The sequence below is a fragment of the Rhineura floridana genome, chromosome 4 (assembly GCF_030035675.1).
Source record: "Rhineura floridana isolate rRhiFlo1 chromosome 4, rRhiFlo1.hap2, whole genome shotgun sequence".
NCBI lineage: Eukaryota > Metazoa > Chordata > Lepidosauria > Squamata > Rhineuridae > Rhineura > Rhineura floridana.
In genome coordinates, this window is record NC_084483.1 from 64,658,383 (window position 1) to 64,680,946 (window position 22,564).

At 40.4% G+C, this 22,564-nt stretch overlaps 1 protein-coding gene across 3 annotated transcripts in view; it reads left to right on the top strand.

Moving 5' to 3' along the window:
- The window catches only part of BCKDHB (branched chain keto acid dehydrogenase E1 subunit beta), a 100,638-nt gene that overhangs the window by 51,026 nt on the left and 27,048 nt on the right, over positions 1 to 22,564 (top strand). For all 3 annotated transcript variants that reach the window (XM_061623206.1, XM_061623203.1, XM_061623205.1), the window contains one exon: positions 17,014 to 17,100. In XM_061623206.1, the coding sequence (XP_061479190.1) occupies positions 17,014 to 17,100 (87 nt within the window). The remainder of the gene's footprint in view (positions 1 to 17,013; positions 17,101 to 22,564) is intronic.

Sequence of the window (22,564 nt, forward strand, 5' to 3'; positions counted from 1 at the left end):
CAACCCCCCTGTATCTTTCTCTATAAAGCATACAATCCTGGGTTGCTCTGGATACTTGATGATGTTATAATTTCTTCCTTCACCGCTGCCACCATTAGATACAGTTTCCCTTCAGCCTTGGTAATTACCCTGCCCTCCCTTCTGGTCTGTGTATTCCCAGCCAAGGATCAGGCTTTTGGTAAACCAATAAAAGTATTTATTTGATAACACCAGGAAATAACAAGATTACTTTAGGAATGTTTAACAAGCGTATGATTTCACATAGTGTCACTCTTTATGTTTCTGGTCATATATATACTGTCTAAATATCAGCCAAATATAATCGAACCCTCCCTCAGAACTCTGCCAACCAACCCATCCAAATAACTCTCCACTAACGACTCTCCAACAACTCTCACCAACCGACCCCCTCTCAACTGTCATCCTCCCATTTATACCTTCAGCCATTCAAACACTCAGCCAGTCATCATCGAGCATTCTCCAGCCTTTCAACCCATGCTCTCCCCCCTCTCATTCAATTCACTTACCATATATCCCTTAATAAACCCGCACTTACCATATTGACAGGTTTTAACATATGACATCACAGTTCTCCTAATCTGTTGAAATTCATTAAAAATCTGCCATGTTGGCAGAGTGCCTGTAATCCTAATACTGACCTTGCCCCATACTCTGACCTTCATCTTCTGCAGTTTAAAAAAAAAAATGCCTGGCTGATTTTTAATTAATTTAAGAAATTTTGGCTGGCAGCCTATGATAACGTGGGCATGCTCAGTAAGAACCAACTGCCAGTGTTCTAAAAGCCTCATAGCTGCTTGGCTTGGCTAATCGGGGCCACACCCACACCAGACTTTGATTTCACTTCAGACAGTCATGGTTTCCCTCAGAGAATCCTGGGAAGTGTAGTTTTGTGGATGCTGAGCGAAGACTGCTATTCCACTGACAGAGCTTCAGTGGCCAGACTGGTTTAACAGTCAGCCACTCTGATTGAAGGTCTGTGAGGGGAACAAGGCGTCTCCTAGCAACTCTCAGCACCCTTCACTAACTACACTTCCCAGGATTCTTTGAGAGAAGCCATGACTGTCCAAAGGGAAATAAAGGCCTGGTGTGGATGTGGCCAAGCACAGCTTTGGTTTACATTTGGGTGGGAGGCCAGATGTGCCTGCTATAGAATAAAAAGGTGGGGGAAACGCTGGAAAGCAATGATACTGTTCACAGTGTTTTCCTTTTGCTCTCTGCTATCTTTTTGGCGCCTTTTGAAGACTTTTCCTCTTTTAACAAGCCTTTTGAGTTGAGACCTATCCCAGTCTGTGTGTTAGAATTGCTTTTAATGTTTTCTTTAATAATGTTTTTAACCCTTTTTTAAAAAAAGATGTTTTTAAAGCTTTTTTAAAAACGTTTTTAATGTTGTTTTGTTGTAATGTATTTTAAGGTTTTTTATGATGTTTTAAAGTGTTTTTATCATTTCTGTTTGCCGCCCTGGGCTACTGCTGAGATCAAGGGCGGGATATAAATCAAATAGTAAATAAATAAATAAAGGAAAGGGGCTTCACTTCTGCCCAGTACCCACCCACCCAATATCCTCCCCCTCCCCTTCCTGCCCCTCCCCCAGGTCAGTGTTGGACTACGACCTGGGAGACCAGGGTTTGAATCCCCACACAGCCATGAAGCTCTCTGGGCGACCTTGGGCCAGTCACTGCCTCTCAGCCTCAGAGGAAGGCAATGGTGAAATCACCTCTGAATACCGTTTACCATGAAAACCCTATTCATAGGGTCAACATAAGTCAGGATTGACTTGAAGGCAGTCCATTTCCATTTTCAAACATGATTGCACTGAAATAATTCCCATTGAACCCCAAAAATATGCAAACAATCAAACCCACCCTGTGACATCACAGTTCTCCTAATCTGTTGAAATTCATTAAAAATCAGCCATGTTGGCAGAGTGCCTGTAATCCTAATACTGACCTTGCCCCATACTCTGACCTTCATCTTCTGCAGTTTAAAAAAAAAATGCCTGGCTGATTTTTAATTAATTTAAGAAATTTTGGCTGGCAGCCTATGATAACGTGGGCATGCTCAGTAAGAACCAACTGCCAGTGTTCTAAAAGCCTCATAGCTGCTTGGCTTGGCTAATCGGGGCCACACCCACACCAGACTTTGATTTCACTTCAGACAGTCATGGTTTCCCTCAGAGAATCCTGGGAAGTGTAGTTTTGTGGATGCTGAGCGAAGACTGCTATTCCACTGACAGAGCTTCAGTGGCCAGACTGGTTTAACAGTCAGCCACTCTGATTGAAGGTCTGTGAGGGGAACAAGGTGTCTCCTAGCAACTCTCAGCACCCTTCACTAACTAAACTTCCCAGGATTCTTTGAGAGAAGCCATTACTGTCCAAAGTGAAATAAAGGCCTGGTGTGGATGTGGCCAGGGCCAGCTTTGGTTTAAATTTGGGTGGGAGGTTACATGTGGCTGCTGTAGAATAAAAAGGTGGAGGAAACCCTGAAAAGGAATGATACTGTTCATAATGCTTTCCTTTTGGAAAGGAAAGGGCTTCCCTTCTGCCAAGTGCCCACCCACCCAATCCCCTCCCCTCCCTGCCCGTCCCCCAGGTCAGTGTTGGACTATGACCTGGGAGACCAGGGTTCGAATTCCCACACAGCCGTGAAGCACACTGGGTGACCTTGGGCCAGTCACTGCCTCTGAGCCTCAGAGGAAGGCAATGGTGAAATCACCTCTGAATACCATTTACCATGAAAACCCTATTCATAGGGTCAACATAAGTCAGGATTGACTTGAAGGCAGTCCATTTCCATTTTCAAACATGATTGCACTGAAATAATTCCCATTGAACCCCAAAAATATGCAAACAATCAAACCCACCCTCCCTTCTCCTCCCTCCTATTCCCTCCCCCTTCCAATCCTTTCCTTCCTCCCCCTCCCCTTCCTCCTCCCCATGGTCAGTTTTACCTATCTTAAGCATGATTGCACAGAAATAAATACCATTGAACTCTATAAGCCTGCAAATGATCAAACCTCCCCTCCCCTCCCCCTTCCTTTGCCCCCTCCAATACGGTCCTTTCCCCCCTCCTCCCCCATGGTCAGTTTTTCCTGTCCTAACCATGATTGCATAGGAGTAAATCCCATTGAACTCAATAAGCATGCAAATGAACAGACCTGCTTTTTTCCCTCCTTTCCCTCTTTTCTACCTTCCCTCCCCTCTTCCTTCTTCCTCCTCTCCTGCCCACTCCAGCCCTCCCTCCCTGGTCAGTTTTACCTATCTTAAACATGATTGCACGGGAGTAAATTGCACTGAATTCAATAAACATGCAAATGATCAAACTTGACGTTCTCCCCTCCCCGTCCTGCCTGCTCCCATCCCAGTTCTCCCCTCTGTGTTTCCTCCCCTCATCCCCTGTGGTCAGTTTCACCTATCCTAAGCATGATTACAGGGGAGTAAATCCCACTGAACTCAATAAGCATGCAAATGATCAATCCATTCTCAGCAAACTTGAACAGGATCCCATTTCTTACCTCCCTGATTAAAAAGCAGGGAAATTCACTAATAGGCAAAAAACCTTGCGGTTTAAGAACGTACCTATAGCCCACGGGTATTTCTATCAAACTTTAAAAAGCAGGGAAATTGGGCAGCTATAGTGAATGCACCAGGGCAGCAGGAGACCTGACCTCCTTTCTGAGATATTGGACTGCCCTACAAATTTGTCAGAATGCAAACTTAATTTGGGTTGGTCTTTCACAGTCCAATCCACTTTCTGTGTAGCTTGGAAGAATTTGGTAACATGTGCCTCTGAGCATACGGTGAGTGGTGGCAACACCTGCAATCAGCCCAAAGAATAGAAAGAAGACATGTGCTGTGCTGATCTTGTTTTAGCAGGGAGGAAGCAACATTATTAAGACAGTTGATATAGTTCAGATGGTCACTTTAAATATGTCTGATTTACTTTGCAATTTTGGTGAAGTTTCCTATAGGAAATCATTTTCTTTTGTTTCTGTTTCTGTGAATATGTGAAGTAGAGCAAAATTTGCACTAATTAAACTCCGAACATAATTGTGGAATAATGGCACTGACTTCTGTAGAATAGTCTCCAATGGATCTCAGGAGTGTCTCAATTTGCACAAGATAAAACAGTGGGAGGTGAAATATATTCTAGCAAAATTCTAGGTGTGCTCTATGTTTTTAATTGACCGTGCCCACCTTGCCTTAAATGAAGTGATTTAAACACAGCAGGCTGAAAACATGCATCCTTTCCCCCCCACAGCTAAGAGTCATTGCTGAAGTAGCAGCATATTGTAATCAGTCTGACTTTACATCAAACTGCAGTTTCAGATTCAACAATGTGCCCAAAATCGAAATAGAACATAATCTCCAATTTGAAACACAAAAGGCTGTCTTCACCATCATATGACATTGACCAATGAAAAGGCTTTGAAATTAATAAAATAAATTTGACACAGATTACTGGATGAATAATGAGGGAAATAAAATTTTCTAGTTTAGATTCTCTGTAGAAACATTAGTAACACAGGAGAAGAAGCAAAGTAGGAAGAACACTAACAAACATACAAAAATATAATTCTCTATCTTTGGAGATGGCGGGTGTTGCCACCACTCACCATATGCTCAGAGGCACATGTTACCAAATTCTTCCAAGCTACACAGGAAGTGCATTGGACTGTGAAAGACCAACCCAAATGGTGTTTGCATTCTGACAAATTTGTAGGCAGTCCAATATCTCAGAGAGGAGTTCAGGTCTCCTGCTCCCCTGGTGCATTCACTATAGCTGCCCAATTTCCCTGCTTTTTAAAGTTTGATAGAAATAGCTGTGGGCTATAGGTACATTCTTAAACCGCAAGGTTTTTTGCCTGTTAGGGAATATTTATTGCCCAGAGTAGAGGGTTGTTTATTCTTTGTGTGTGTTAGGATTGCAGCCTAATGATGTAATCCTGTGCATGTCTACGCAGAAATTCAATGGGAATTACTCTTGGAATAGTGGGTATAGGATTGCTCAGTGGGATTTACTGTTGAATAAGTCAATGTAGGATTGCAGTTTAAGAGACAAAAGAATTTCTCATATATTAGACAGTGAATATGAACACTGAGCTCAGAAAGCTTTGATATGTGCATTGAATACTGTGAGTTCTTTGTATATCAGATTGCTCAGTGCATTTTAGATGAAATTCTTAGTGTGCTTTATAGTTGGTGGCATTCTTAATTCTAGGTTACTGAAAGGAAAGGAGAGACCCCACGTAATCCTGTAGTTTGGTTCTAATAAAAGTTTGTTTGTGATCATCTTAACCTGTCACTGTCTTCCATGCTTTTTTCCCATTAGTGAGATATATATATTTCAGTTAGTCAAATACTAAGTTGATCTTGTAGTGGGAATAAAATTGGCAATTGCATTGTAGATTCAGGAGTATGTATTTGACTGTTAAAGTTGCAGAAACATTAGATGGCAGAAGCCTGTTGAACTGATTTCAAACGTTGAAAAAAAAAGATAGACGTAGGTGGTAATTACTGGTCAAGAGGCTTTAGTTCAGGTGTGGCAACCTGGTGTCTTTCAACTCCCATCATCTCTGGCAATTAGCCATGTTGACTGGGACTGATAGGAGTTGTAGTCCCGCACTTTCTAGCACCTCTGGAGGACACCAAGTTTTCTGTTTCTGTGTTAGCTTTTTGACTTGCAGTTCACTTGGGACACCCAATAAATTCATTATTTGGAGGCTGTTGTCCTTATGAACAATGGCTACGGAGATAAGTTATTGTAAATCTACTCTCTGCTTCAGTTTGTGACTAGAATGGACTATCATACAATCATTTTTTTGAAAGAACTAATAATAAATAATAATAATAAAATTTAATTTATGTGTCGCCTATCTGGCCGATGGCCACTCTAGGCGACGTACATACAATAAATATGGCAGAAAACAATACAAAAATACAGTGGAGATAACTGGAATAAATAGCAATCCTGGGTTTTGCTGAGTCTTTGTGTTAGTTTATACAAGAGAACTGTAAAATGGGCTGTTCTCCATGGTGGAAAATGTGTTGCAGAGGGAAGTGCCAAGATTTTATTCTTCTGAAAATGTAGTGCTTAGGTATGTGGAAAAATGATTCTTAAATAGTTTTCACTGAAATAAACATAAAGGTAATTTTTCCCCCAAAATATTATTGGAAGAATATGCTTTTGATATCTAAGTGTTATGGTGGCTGCTATTAGCCTTGAGAACTTCAAGTGCATACTCAAATTTTAGTTTCTGTATAATTTGTTTTACTGGAATTTATTTTATTACCAGCTTTCAAACTTTCAGGAAAAGACAATCATTGTCACTTATAGTATGGCAAATATACTATGAATATTTTAAGTATATGTATTGCAGTATGAAACAGTTTTTCATCCATTGCACTTTATAAAAGTAGTTCTAACTAGGCATTAGATAGATGTAATTATAAGAATGTAAATTTGAGCTTAAAGTCACAGAGTGTTTTTAATAACACTCTGCTATATATGGTTATATATGTTTGTGTGTGTGTGTATGTGTGTAGATATTTATTTATTTGATTGGACATCACAGAGAAAGATGAAGAAAGATGGCCCAGGCATTTCTTAGCCAGTTCCTGAGTCACGTCCCTTAGTTGTATCAACACTAAATCTGATTTCTGTTTTTTCTAAGTCTTGACATCTTCAATACATAGGAATGTGTACACTAAGCATTCACGGAGAAACAAGCCTTTTACTTCATGATTTCTAGTCACTTACCTTTCCATCCTAAATCATTTCCTGTTAATTTACTTATCCTCCCTAACAATATTAGCAGCTCTATTTAAATGTCTCATTTCTAGTTTAGCGTTTTTTTTAATCCAATCATCCTTATACTTGAGCTTTAAGAAAAGGGATGATTTTATAACTTAATACTTTGGTCCTGGCAAGATGGCCCACCCTGCATTGCTATTTGCATTGGTGTAAGCAAATCGGTCCCTAATACCTATGTTTATTCAAATGAACACCAGAAAGAATGAAACTTAGTTAGCAACATTGACAACCGCTCCCACATTCCACACCAACATTTCAGCTATTGTAGCATCTGCCCTGGGAAACCAATATTCAGGACGGCACTTCTCCTCTGCAGAACTGATAGTTATTCCTTCTGCCAATAGTAAAATAAGGTTGTAGACAGAGAAAATAATATTCCCTCCCCTCTTTGCTCCTTTGATTTCTCATGCTGTAGCCTAGAAACATGTGGAAATGAGAAGGGTGAGATCACACCTGGCTCGGAGACGGGTCCTACTCCCTACTTTGTTCTAACATCTTTCCAGAGCTAATATTACTTGCTTGTATTGGGAATAAGAAATATGTTATATTCTTGCATATCTGCACTCCAGTCCAATTAGTTCCCACCACATTTTAAGTACTAGCTACAACTCTTTACCCTGGCCTTTGACACCTGAGACATGTACTTTTAGGATCCACCCTATTTTGAGATTTTGGGTTGTTTTTAAATTGTTTTTAATGTCGTAATTTTAAACTGTTGTAACCTGCCCTGGGACCTTTGGGTGAAGGGCGGGTAATAAATGATGATAATGTATAAAACACCACCAAATAGAAACAAAAAAAGGCACTAACAGGCCAATCTGATATGTATTACCTCGGAAGTAAGTTACACTGTGGTCAGTGGAGTGTGAGTGTACAAAGAATTTCAGCCTAAATGGCCTAGGTCCAGCTTACCTATGCTCTCCCATACAAAGCTTTTAGTAAGAAAGATCTGAAGAAGTTCGTATCGGTTCTCTGTAATTGCATTCCACAGTTGTGATATGTTCTCATCAAGCATACTCTACTAGTTTGTCTTACTGTATAATTGTAGGTAGTTTGTGCCGGCTTTCAGTTTTTGTTTGCTTTGTCTTCTGTTATGGGACTTTTTTGTTTTATTTTTAACGTATGTTTTATCAATTTTATGTGTTTATTGTTATATACGGACTTGGAGTATTTTTACAGAATGCACAACTGATGTGAGTATGCAGTCATCTTATGGTCACAATACTATGGGCCTATGTGAGCATTTGAAATGAACTCATATGGGGAAAACAGTTCTGCTTGAAGAAAGTTGCAGAAGAGGGAAGGCTAGGCTAGGCAGACTGATTTAAAAAAAAGTAGAATGGGTTAATGCAGCGTTACTCAACCTTTTTCGACCCAACGCCTCTTTGCAAAATCTTTTTGTGCCCAACGCCCCCCTCAGATTAAGTATATGCCAATGCTTCCTATTCTTCCCTTAAAATATGAGTAATGCATAAAAGGTATTTTCAATGATTATTACTGATCGTTTTTATCATGCCTTTTTATTGCACTTAGATTACACTAATTAAGTCCACACTTATGACACTGGCCGCTATTCAGCATTGGGAATCGCTGACCTAGAGACACCTGAACACACATAAGGCCTTTACTGGGAAGAAAAATCCATGCGGGGGCAAGGAAAGACCTGCTAACACAAGCAAAGTGAGCGCCGTGTCTCTTCACTGCCACAAACAGGGCACAATGATACAGACAGAATTACAACAGCCTGAGCAAATAACGCCTTGTCAGTCACAGTAACGACTTCTTAGACTTAGTGCTACTAAGCCTGGGAGGAAGGCAGACGGAGGTGCGTGAGTTGCAAGATTTGCAAGCATCTGCAGCGGCAAGAGACTGCGTACCGCAAAAACTTCCTACTGCAAAGGCGCATGCTGCTCCTGCAGAGTCTTGCCATCTGACTCAGACCTCCTCATATGTTGATGAGTTCACAGCTCTGTAGTTCTAGCCTCCAGCTTACATGTCTTGAGAAGGCGAGACATTTTGAAAACAGCTGCAAAGCAGATAAATAAACATACTTCTCACCCCGACCCTCCAAAAGAACACAGCTTTCTCAGCTTTGAAATGCCTTCTTATCCTGGCTTCTCATTAAATCCTCATAGAAGGAGTGAGGGTATGAGGATATTTAAACTAGGGCGAATCAGAACGTAGGAGAGAAACCTACCTCAAAGAACAGGGCAAAATCAACACCGTAAGGTAATAATAGAACCCCCTCATTTTTCCACCCTGCCCAAAGAAATCTGTAGGTTACTTACCAGACCAAGCCTTCAGTCTCCCTTCTTTTGTCTCTGGGGATATAAGCTGATCGTGGGGCCTTTCCCCTACAGCTCAAGAACTCCTGCAGGCAACCCTTGCCTCCATTCCCCCAAACATATCTATAGCCAACATCGATGTTACTGGCAAAATAGCCCGCTTTACTCTGAAGTAGCATACATGTGACTCGAGGTACAGTTAAGTAAGCCTGGATTGGATTGGCTACATCCTCCTTATGTTTCAGTACTTTAGCTGTGGTAGGTTAGTGTGGGGCAAACAATGACGCTGTGCTTCCACCCTTCTTTCTACTCTATCTGTGGACGACAAACTTAAATGCTTCAACTTCAGACCGCCAAATGTCAACGCCCCCCTAATGAACCCAAATGCCCCCTAAAGTTTGTAGAGACACCAACACCCCCCTGAAAGGCTGTAACGCCCCCCAGGGGGGCGCTACCACCCATGTTGGGAATCGCTGGGTTAATGGAACACAGCGATTGAGAAATTACGGATTCTCAATTAGGACCTCCCAAAGGTAGCTTTATGTAGCATAGTTGCGTTTTAAGGCATGTTGCTCTTTGGTTGCAAATCCGTATGGGTAGGGTGGTAGAAGAGTGGGCTCTCACTCCTCTCCCAACATGCCATTTCAGTGGATATATATTGGTGAAGTGGGGATTCTAACACATTCCCATGACTTGCATTCTATTGTTGTGAGTTGGGGGGTTGGAATGGATGATCCCTATGAGTCCCCTTCCAGCCTCTGATTTAGAATCCTGTGCCTTGGGGTGAGGGGCTGGCTCTGCTGGAGTTTCTTTTGTTAAGCTAATAGAGTGGCCAGTTTGCGAATGGGTCTTTCAAGTGCCCAGCAACTGGTGAATGGGCCAGGAAGATCCTTTTGTCATTTAAACTCTGCAGGAGAGCCCCCCTTCCTGTGGCTAGAAGACATTTGTGCTTTGAGTGTGTTTAGTGTCTCAAAGAAAGGTTGGGAACTGGAGGCAGGCAGAGAGGCTATCCCTCTGCACCATGGCTTTAGGATGCCTCCTGCAACCCAGATGGAAAAGCTGGATATTGGACTGCTGATGCCTTGAACCCCTCCATCTTAAGCTCAGGTTGGAATGTGCGTAAATAAACAAACCATATTTCATAAAGGCACCACAGTCTCCACTGATCTTCTTCCCAAAGGAAACCAAACCCTGGGTGAGCGCAGGGACCCCTGAAATCTCCCCGCTCAGAGATTGGGGAAGTGCACAACACTATTTTAGTTCTTGTCCTAAAAAAAAGCTTACTGATAAGAAATTACAGTAGGGGTTGAGATGTGAAAGCCTGGAAAAAAATCCAGAAAATTTTGAAAAAAGTTTTTCTCCAAATTTTTCTGAGTTTTGTTTTGGCGGGGTTTCACATCTCTAAGTAGGGGTAGCAACATGGTGCCCTCCAGATGTTGGAGTACAGCTCTCATCATCATTGGCCATACCGGCTGGGGCTAATGGGAATCATTATCAAACAATATCTGGAGGACATCATGATAGCTATCCCTGCACTAAAGATTGCAGGACATGGAATAATGGGCTCAAGTTGCAGGAAGCCAGATTTTGACTGAACATCAGGAAAAACTTCCTGTTAGAGCCATACAACAATGGAATCAATTACCTAGAGAGGTAGTGGGCTTTCCGACACTGGAGGCATTCAAGAGGCAGCTGGACAGCCGTCTGTCGGGAATGCTTTAATTTGGATTCCTGCATTGAGCAGGGGGTTGGTCTTGATGGCCTTATAGCCCCCTTCCAACTCTACTATTCTATGATTCTAAGACTCACTTGCTTGGCTTAATTGTGAAGAGTAGAATCATCTGTACTGTGTTAAGGATTGATCAGAGGATGTTAGTATTTTTGCACACTGAGGCTTAATTGCTACGTTTTTTTAAAAAAAATTGGGATTCATTTTCAAATGTGTCCTATCTGTTCAATCCTGCCTTCTGACTCTCTCTCAGCATTTGGAAAACAAGTGTGACCTTGTCAACTGTGAGATGCCCCTTTGGAATGAGTAAAAGTTTAGTTATTTTATTTTAAGAGTCTTGTACTGTGTCTTCAAATGCTTGGAAATGCATGCAAAGATATACAATGTCTGTAGGCTTGAGTGGGTCCAAGATAGAAGCAGTGGGGAAGGGTATACTGTTGCCTCCTTCACTTCGTGCTTTTCTGTTTGCTTCGTCCAAGTACAGAACTGTGTATTCTGCCCCTAATTGCTCATGCTCTGTCCAGCTGCTGCTATACTCTTCTAAAGAGTAATTAATCTTGTCATGTTTTTATATATCTATATATTGATACTTGCACATATTAGAGCACATTTCTCAATAGAGGAATGTTTGCAGCAGCAACTGTGTTGTCCCCTAGCTGTCAGTAAATAATTACATTCTTAAACTGGCTGATTCACAAGGCTCTTTGTGCTTTTCTGGTAGGTCTCCTTGAGTAATATTACCCTTTTCTGAGGTTGCTTCCCCTTTCCACACTGGTTTTTAACATTTCTTGAGTTCCTGTAACAACATAACTCATGACCAGTTTTTAATGGTGGTGCAGTTAAATCCAAGACTATGAACATAAGAGCCTGCTGGATCAGGCCAATGGCTCATCTTGTCCAGCATCCTGTTCTCATAGTGGCCAACGAGATGCCCATGGGAAGCCCACAAGCAGGACCTGAGTGCAAGAGCATTCTCCCCTCCTGCGGTTTCCAGTAAGTGGTAATCAGAAGCATACTGCCTCCAACTATAGAGGCAGAGCATAGCCATCGTGGCTAGAAGCCATTGATAGACAAATTCTTGGAGGATAAGGCTAATCCTCCTTTAAAGCCATCCAAATTGGCAGCCATCACTGCTTCTTGTGGCAGCAATTTCCATTTAACTATGCACGGTGAAAAAATACTTTCTTTTCTGTCTCCTGAATCTTCCAACATACAGCTTCATTGGATGTTCACGAGTTTTCTTGCGTTATGAGAGGAGAAAAAAAACCCTCTATGCCATGCATACTCACCTTTTCTCTAAACTAAAACCCCCCGAATGTTGCAATCTTCCCTCAAAGGAGTTGCTCCTTTTCTGAACCTTTTCCAGCTCTACAGTATCCTTTTTGAGGTGAGGTGACAGCCACACCATAGATTTATATAACAGCATACCAACCCAATATTCCAATAAACAGGGATGAATCTGCAACTCCCAAAACAGTTCTTAAAAGACCTGTGGGTATGAACAACTCCTAGCAAGATGCATAAAGTAAATAATTGTCTATCTGGTTGAAAAATTATCGGATGGAAATAATGTGCATGCTTTCAGGTTGAAGTTTTCATTACATAGACGAGCTGGAGTACAATTATCCTGCCTCAGCTGGAAGCCCTGTTCTGTAATGCCAACTGTTAACTTGGCTTTCTTCCTCTTTGGCAGAACCCATGTCCTTGTATGGATTTGTTCTGTCTCCTTGCCCCTCCCTCAGTCTTGACAGAGGGAGGGATATGCAGTTTTCCCCCTTAGACAAGAGGTCTACCCAGTTTCATAAAATCATAAAATATGAATCCAAGTTAAAGCATACCCAACAGGTAGCTGTCCAGCTGCCTCTTGAATGCCTCAGTGTTGGAGGGCCCAACACCTCCCTAGGTAATTAGTTCCATTGTCATACTGCTCAAACAGTTAGGAGGATTTTCCTGATGTTCAGTCAAATCTAGCTTCCTGTACTTGAGCCCATCATTCCATGGCCTGCACTCTGAGACAATCGAGAAGAGATTCTGACCCTCCTCTGTGTGACAGCCTTTCAAAGTACTTGAAGAGTGCTATCATATCTCTGCTCAGTCTTTGCTTCTCAAGGCAAATATGTCCAGTTCTTTCAGTCTCTCCTCATAGGGTTTTGTTTCCAGTCCCCTGATCATACTTGTTGCCCTCCTTTGAAACTGTTCCAGTTTGTCTGAATCCTTCTTAAAGTGTGGTGTCCAGATCTGGACGCAGTACACAAGATGAGGCTGAACCAGTGCCAAATAGAGGGGAACTAGTATTCACATGATTTGGAAACAATACTTCTGTTAATGAAGCCTAAAATAGCATTTGCCTTTTTTGCAGCCACATCACGCTGTTAGCTCATATTCAGCTTGTGATCAGCAACAGTTCCAAAATCCTTCTCACATGTAGTATTGCTGAGCCAAGTATTCCCTATCTTATTTGGTTTCTTTTTCCTAGGTGTAAAATTTTGCACTTAATCCCTGTAAAATTTCATTCTGTTGTTTTCAGCCCAATATTCCGGTTTATCAAGATCCCTTTGAATTTTGTTTCTGTTCCAACGTATTGGCTATTTCTCCCAATTTTATATCATATGCAAATCTGATAAGCATTCCCTATACCTCCTCACCCAAGCCATTCATAAAAACATTGAAGGACTCTGGGCCCAGGACTGAGACCTGCAGTCCCTGCTTGTTATCCCCCCCCTTTGAGAATGAACCATTGATAAGCACTCTTGGGTATAATTTTGCAGTCAACTGTGTTACACCTGATAGTAGTACCATCCAGCCCACATTTAGCTAGCTTGCTAATCAGAATTTCATGGGGTACTTTGTGGAAAGCTTTGCTGAAGTCAAGATATATTATGTCCGCCACATTCTCACAGTCTGCCAGGGAGGCTACCCGATCAAAAAATGAGATAAGATTAGTCTGCAGGATTTGTTCTTGACAAATCCATGTTGGCTTCTAGTAATCACTGCATTGTTTTCAAGGTGCTTACAGATTGACTACTTTATAATCTGCTCCAGAATTTTCCCAGGGATTTATGCCAGGGTGACTGTAGTTCCCCAGTTCCTCCTTTTTGCCCTTTTTGAAGATTGGGACAACATTAGCCCTCCTCCAATCGTCCGGTGCTTCACCCATCCTCCACAATTTTGCAAAGATAATAGACAGTGGTTCTGAGAGTTATTCAATCACTTCCTTCAGTACTCTAGGATGCAGTTTCCATTCATTCTTCACTGAGAGAGTAGAAGTGGGGGGGTGTTGGAGCAGTTTCAATTGGGAGCGTTTTCTCTCCCACCCTGCTTTACGCAACCAGGGTTTGTAAAAAGAAATCCAGTAGAACCCAGGTTCAAGCAGACTGTTTGTCCAGGAACCTTGCATGAGTGATGGCCTACAAAGGCGGGCAATGACAATCTGAGAAAATACATACACAGTTCTGATTTAAAATAGAATTATAACCTATTTAGGCAATGATAGGAAACCTGTATCTCTTGGATAATAAGAACATAAGAGCCTGCTGGATTCCTGCATTGACCAGGGGGTTTGTCTTGATGGCCTTAGACTCCTTTCAGTTCTACTATTCTTTGATTCTATATCAGCAATTTTATTTTCATTACCTTTCCTAATGGTCCTAGCATGGAATTTGCCTTTTTTCACAGCTGCCACACGCTATGACCCCAAGGTCTTGTTTCCATCACCAGTTCAGACCCCATGATCACATATGCAATTAAGATTTTTCTCCAATATGCATAACTTTACACTTGATTATATAGAATTACATTTGCCATTTTATTTCCCATTGACTCAGTTTGGAGAGGTCCTTTTGAGGCTGTTCACAGTCCCTGAATAATTTAGTGTCATCAGCAAATTTGGCCACCTCACTGTTCACCCCTAACTTTAGATAATTTATGAACAAGTTAAAAACAGATCCTAATACTGATCCTTGAGGGAACTCCACTTTCCACATCCATCCATTGGGAGAACTGTTCATTTATTCCTGTTTTCTGTCTCCTAGTCAGTTTCTTATCCACAAGAAGACCTCGTTTATTCCATGACTGCTAAGCTTACTCAGGAGTCTTTGGTTAGGTAAATTCCTAATGCCATTCTGGGATATTTGAAGAGAAACCTTCCTGAAATATGAGATTTTGAACAAGGAAGCAAGAAAATCCTAGCAAAAAAATGCTAGCAAAAAAAATATACAAGAAAGACTTCAAAGAATACAAAATAATGCAAAACGACTGCTGTAATCCTCAATTCTCTTTGAGTTTTGACATTCAGCCTTTACCAGTCAGGTGCCCTCCTGATGTTTTGGATTATAACTCCCATCAACCCAGCTAGCATAGAGAGCCAGTGTGATGCAGTGGTTAGCATGTTGGATTGGACACTAGCAGACAAGGGTTCAAATCCCCACTTGGCCATGAAGCTCACTGAGTGGCCTTCTGCCAGTAATGGTCACTCAGTCTAACCTACCTCACAAGGTTGTTGTGAGGATTTAATCAGGAGGGGGAGACCATGTTTGTGCTTCTTGGAGGAAAGGTGGGATGTAAATATTATAATAAATTAATAAAAATTAAAAAATAGCCAATGTTCTGGGACGAGGATGAGGATTTAAATTTATTGCCCCCCCCTTCATCCAAAGGTCTCAAGGTGGGTCACAACCATTTTAATATACATCTTTAAAAACTGCTAAAAACAACCTAAATCACATCACAAAAATAGGGTGGATCCTAAAGATATACGTCTCGTGTCAAAGGCCAAGGTACAGAGGTGCATCTTCAGCATTCACTGTACAGTGAAGTTGACAGACACATCTTGGTGGGGAGGGAGTTCCACAATTTAGGGGCTGCCACAGAGAGTGCCCTTTCCTGGGCCACCACCTTCCGAGTTTCTGAGGGTGGTGGAACTACCAAAAGAGGCTCCTCTGCTGATCTCAAGAGCGTCTGTAGGAAAAGAGCTGGTCGTTCAGATGATGGAAGCTGTAGTCCAAATCACCGGCTGGAGAAGGTTGATATATGTGAGGGAAGCTTCAGAGAGCAGTAGATTTCTGCCACATATATGCACAACAGAGTGAATGTGTGTGTCTCATATTAAATACAATGTTTAGGCTGCTATCCATACCAAGTTTTCACACAGCAAGTCCTGCTAAACTCAGTGGGACTTACTTTTAAACAGACACGTGTAGTATTGTGTTGTTAATGTAGGGCAGATTATCTTGAGGGGGGTGCCCCTCGCATAACCAAGCAATCCTGTATAAATCATTTGGGTTTGAATGTAGGGCTCTAAATATACATTCAGCATTTTTGCCTTAAAGAATTTTGTTTTGCATTTAAAGTAATGATATCACACCTCTGCTTTGCATTTGGAGATACAGCCCTTTCAGATTATTTATAACGAGCCCCCCGCCCCCCCAAAAAACCTCCACAGTGCAAAATACATTGTGGGTAGTTTGATGTTGTAATTGTATCCTGATTTTTAATGAACATGCACAACAAATGAAAATGAATCCAGGAACCTTTGAAGTCAGGTTGGTTTTGAAAAGTTGGAATTATTTTCCTGACTGTCTTTTTGTTTAATTAACATTGTAGTATAGAGCTGGAACACAGCATGCAGTTAGCAAATACAGCTTATATGGTAGCTTTCTAAACCCTGCAAAAGATGAGATATTTCTGTAGGATCTTGATGGCTGTTTGAGGGAGCCAGCCCTGTTTGGAGACCAATGTTATACCTATTGCTGTTGTGTTGCTTAAAGACAGTAAATCGTGAATGAAACTGGGGCCATGAGAATACCACTTCTTAGGCGCAGAGATAGATCATTGCTCCTAAACTAGCAAACATTGGCTGCACATAACTATGATAGCTGCAGTCTTTAAAAAACTAATGTGGAACTTTTGACTTGTTAATTGATTTACTGGTATTATATAAAATTGAGACTATGATATATTTGCAGGATTTTCTGCTCTGCATTTAATTAAGTTCTTGGAACAATGATGTTACATTAATTTGACTGTTGCTGGATAAGCTTTGGATATTTTGAAACATCAGTTTACCTTTAAGAATGTTTCTGCAAATGTATTTATTAAAACATGAAATTATATGTTCTGTTTTATAATATGTATAAACGTTCTTTGTTTTTAAAATATTTATCTTTTCAGTCAGTGGCAAAGACTGGACGATTGCTGATTAGCCATGAAGCCCCTGTTACAGGAGGTTTTGCATCAGAAATTAGCTCCACAGTCCAGGTAATCTAGTTTTAAGTTCTAGAAGACTGTTTCTAGAAGGGTATTTGTGTTAAGAATGGGGTTTTCACAAAGATGATTAAGAAATTACAGTTCTGTCTCAGTGTGGACTGGGGGAGAAAAATAGACAAGATTCTATAGTTGCAGGTGTGTACTACTAAAGCCCTGAGGCTTTGGACCCAAATACCTGAAGGTGCAATTTTTCCTACACCAGCCTGCTGGTGATTTGAAATTTTCTTAAGAGGCTTTTCTCTTTGTTCCACAATTGTGGCACCTTGATTATAGAATGTCATCCCCTCACAAGTATGACTGGCACTGACTTCGTTATCATTCTGATGCCAGGTTAAATCTTATTTATTTGCCCAGGCATTTTAAGTTGATGGCTGTTTACCCTGCTCTGTTGTTTTCAGATGCTTTCATTTGTTTTTAATTCTATGTTTCATTAATTGTTGTTTTTTTTTTTAATTTGATATGTTATGTACCCCACCCTGGTATCTATATAAATGACGGATGGGTGCTAACTATTTTAAATCAATAGTTCTTTTTTAGCATTTTAATTAGTGTCAGTTTAGTGCATTAGCATGTTCTCTCCAGAAATAGGTAATTCTAACACACTGCAGTGTATAATAAAGGAGCCTTAACATAGCAGTCATTTAGAGTTTAAAACATTTTTGAGGAGATTAATGTTAATAACTTTTGTTTATCAAAGAACAGATGATGCAATAAAATTGTTTTCTAATGGCTGCTGCCAAGGTTAATTTGGATAAAGGCTTCCATCCAAAGTTGTCACTCAAAAATGTGCAATATTTGCTGATAAAAGTGGAAAATGTCTTGTTTTATAATTCTACCCTTGCCAATTGATTAAAAACCTTTCTACGGTCGTGACTGTCACAAAAACATTGTTTAAATTGAAGCTGAACATAAACAATGGGACATGACTGAGCTAAAGTTAAGTACTTTTAAGTGGCACTGATTTCGGTGGGAGAGTTACTTGCTTAACCTTTCTCAGAGTGAATGACCTTTGACATTCTCCTCCACCCTTCAGTTGTAATAGTCCCAACTACAAGGATGATCTGTTTTCTGGAAATGACTAGTGGTTGGGTTGTGAAGGAGCAGGTGTAAAGAGGCACTTTTTCATAAGTATCTGTACTGGTGGAATACAGAATTAAACTATTCATTACCAAATGTCACTACTCTGGTAATTCTAAAAATGTAGAACAACATTTTGGTTACAAGGGTGGAATTCAGCGTAGCACTAAGTCTCTCGTTCTGTTAACACAAGGATTTCTCCTTGCGTAACAGTGTTCTCCCACTCTCCTCCCCCTTCATGCCCCTAAATCTATTCTAGGGGAGAACAAAAGGCGTATGTAGGGGGAGGAGAAGGAGGGAAGTCCTGTTGTGCAAGTGGAAATCCTAGTGCTGATGGGACCTGATAGTTGGATACCACTCCAAAATCCTATAGTATTTAAACTGTATTTTGTCTGACTTTAAGAAACTGGGAGAACTGTGAATGTTTGGAATAACATTAACTGCTGCAGTGAAAACAAATAAAGGTGCATCTACATACGTGGCTATCTCTTGCTGTTTCTGCTTGTGCTTTAACTCTTGACAATCTAAAAAGCTCTGAATAATTGTTGCAATATAAGCATTAAGGCCGAAGGGATTTAAATAATCAAAGTGCAAGTACCAATAATATAGCATGTCTGAGGGGAAAATTAGAGCTAACAAAAATGTGAAGTTGTAATGTTTAGACATTGTAGAAATAGTCACATTAAAATAACAAGAAATAAAAATTGGGGCAAGTTTTCACATATACAACAGCACATCTACTTACAGGAGAAATCTGTATGGAGCTTTGCTTCAGGCTTAATTATGTAGTGATTAGTTATTCTAAATGTGTTTGGTTTTAAAACAGTTTAACAATAATGGTAATAATTTGGGGTTTAACAAATTAAATGCTTCTTGAGTGCTTTTCAAGTCACTTGTAGAACAAATCTGAGTTCAGCAACATTGGTTTTCCTTTAAAATATCATGCCACAGTTTCCTAAGATAGTTTATTCTAAAATTGTCACATATAGGTATAGTAAGGCCAAATATTTGGAAGAAATAGGTAACAATGTGTGAAAATGGGATTCTCTTGGGCTTTGACCTATTAAAGTTATGCAGGAAGGTTTAGAATGATTTCAGACAGCAAAAGAAATAGAACAATCCAATTCAGGGGAAGCTGGCATAAGTTATGCTAGAGCAAGAGAAGCTGGCATAAAGTTCCACTCTATCCAGTTGCCATTTGGAAGCCTCTGGACTGGCTGAATGCTGGCTCAGCCAGAGCTGTGTGCAGGGACCAGAAAGTAAAACCCTGGTCTCCCAAATACCCCTACCGTTGAGTAAGCCCTCTCCATTGACTTCTGTTACAGTTATTTTTTAGACCAGCCTTTTTCCTGCTGTAACTTTTGCCTGGATTGGGACCTGCAGGAGTGCTTTGAACAGGAATTGGATGTGGCCTAAGTCCCCTCACATCAGTCCCTCCCCCATCATGCCCCCAACATGCCCTTACGCCGGCTTACACTGGCTCCACTTGCACCAATCTCAGCTGAGTTGGCTGGGTCCCGGCTGAGCTGGGCTGGCCGGGCTGAGGGACTTACACAGGGGTAGCCCAGCTGAGCCAAGACCCAGCTGGCTCAGCTGGAGATCCGCTGCATCCAACTCCCCTCAGCCCAGTGTAAATGGAAGTTGAATTGTGCCCAAACACGGTTGGATTGTGCCACTTGATTAATGAATTAGGTGTGGGGACACATAGAAAGGCGTTAGTAGCCTTTGAATAGCCCAAGACCAACTACATTCTTCTTGTTGTACCTTCAAATTGCAGAGTATTAATTGAACAGTGGTGATATGCTTGCTTGCTTTGGGTCTGAGTGGGAGGAGGATCAGTGACCTATAGTCGCTCTTGTTTATCACATGGTGTGCTCCTGAATCTGTTGCTGTGCCTAGAGCCCAATGGTTTTCACCAGAATGCACATGGTAGACGTGGGACCCTATAAATTTTGGCTGGCCTTAGTAGTCAGCCAGAAGTTTTGCTCACTACCACTCCTGAACCTACACTAAGCTTTGGAGGTTTTTGGAAAGCAGGAAGTCCTTGTTCTTCTCTGAGTGTCAGTTTCAGGCAAGGGAGTGTTTTTGCCCATCTTCTAAGTCTGGAGAAGGATGAGGGCTCTCTCTGAGCTTGTGTTGAGGTTCCATCAGATTAAAAGATTGTACTTGTTTATAGCAAGCTGGCAAGTGAATTTCAGTGGACATGCAGAGAAATGTCTATTGTCCCTGTTACATGCATATGTAAATATTTGCATTGGTTTCTAATGAGTATAGGGCAATTTTATTTTTAATTTTTTAAATTGTTGAAGTGTTTAAAGTTGATTTTGGATCCATTACAAATATGCAGAGAAAGGAAACTCTACAGTAATCTAAGCAGTATACTGTCTTAATGGTAGGTGAGGAACTGTACTGAAAGATTTGCAAGCACATAAGTAAAACTGTGGTTGTGCTTTTACAGAACCAATAGCACTATGCATAAACCACAGTTATGTCTGCAATGCATAAATATTGTCAAACAATATTTTACCTTGTATTTCCTGGATTTATGGAATATTTTTAACATTTCTGTACATTTAATTTTCCACACCCGATTATTTTTCACAATGGATTATATTTTATAAAGGTGATATATTTATATTGGTTATGGTTTCTATTTTCAAAGCTCTCAAGGTAAAACTTTTCCTGTGAAATTATGACTTTATCTTTGAAATAGGTAATTTTATTTAAACAGTAATTTATGACAAAAATTATTTTGAAAAATTTGGTTCCATGTAGCACATTTTTAAAAACCTGGAAACCACTTGTTTACATTGTCATTTTTTTAGTGTACCCTTTTGGCAGAGAATTTATGACACTTGTGTTTCTACTCTGTACTGCTTCATTCATTTTTTTCACAGTGAATTTTACATTTTTTTGTGAAAAATGACAATGACAACTACAAAAGTGGGTAAAAACTATCATTAGATATAAATGGTGAGGTTTTTTTAACCTACTTCTGTAGTTGTCATTTTTCATAAAACACATATGTAAAAACAGATGTGTGATTTATGAAATGTGTTGCGGGAGAATGTTGCTTTAGGCACACAAAAGATTCAGCTTTATTTTTTTTAACACATTCACTTTACAATGTAAGTACTTTTTTAGTGTTTGGCATGTCTGTATCATGAAAACACCCCCCTCCTCAATCAGTTTTTTGCTGGATGAAATGCATAGTAGGTATGCCAGAGCTGGCTCTTAGTTTTTGCACATGGAAGTGATAAAATTTAAATAAAGAGGATCCAGTTGGAGTAGAAAATTTCCATATCATTCATCCTAACTGTGCGGTCTAGAAAAAATGGAATAATATCCAGGTTATGATAAAAGTTTTATTATTTTGCATCTTATAGTAGTGTACACATAAAAGAGCATGCAGTCAGAATTGATCTTAAATAAAAAAATGGACAGGATAATCCTGTGCTGGTTTACTTGGAAGTAAGTTACACTGAGTTCAGTGGAGCTTACTCCCAGGAAAATTATATTCTGCATTGGTGTAATCCTGAAGGAAAAATTTACATTTCCCCCCCATATATTACAGTAATGATTATGATGTAAAGATTGCCTGCTGGCGGTGACTTATTCTTGGAACTTTAAATGTAAGATGGTTTTATTTTAATAGCCTTTGTTCTATTAAAATGAAAATAGAACAAAAGATGAATTACACCTTCTCCTTTGGTGTTCATTTTTAATTTTGAGAGCCTTAAGTTCTCTGTGTAGTGAAATAATTTCCAAGAGGGACTGATTATATGATTTGTGATATTATGCTGAGCCTACCTTTTACTTTTCTTGTTGGCTCAGGAATTTTTTACTATTATTATTGCCTTGCCGGAGTCCCCTTAATGTGGTCTTGCCCTGGAGAGTGTGGGTTTTATATAATGAGCCTCCTCTCGCTCCACAAGCTGCAACAAAGGTAGAAATTAACATAACTTACACAAAATCAGGTTGGCTCTCCAATCCAAATACGGTACCTAATGATCTAAGCAAATGTGAGAAATAGTTCACACATCATTCAGTAGGGTGCATCTGCTGAAACATCCTTAAGCTCTTAGAGCTTCATATGCAGAAGCTGAGAGTCAGCCCTCACTTTTTTTCTTTTGTCCATGTGAGCAGTTCCAGTCTTTCCTTGTATGCAGTCACATGGAAGAAAGTAATGCCTGAACTAGCATTTGAGCTAGTGGAATGCAGATAGTAATAAGACATATTTCCTGTTGGCTGGTGGCATTTTTATATTTCCTGAAGTACTAGGAGTATGACTTCATGTGGCACAAAGTTTATTGGGGGTAGGAGGAGGTTGCCCAAACATAATATTTTGTGTCAAGATTTTCTGGTACTGTAAAATAGA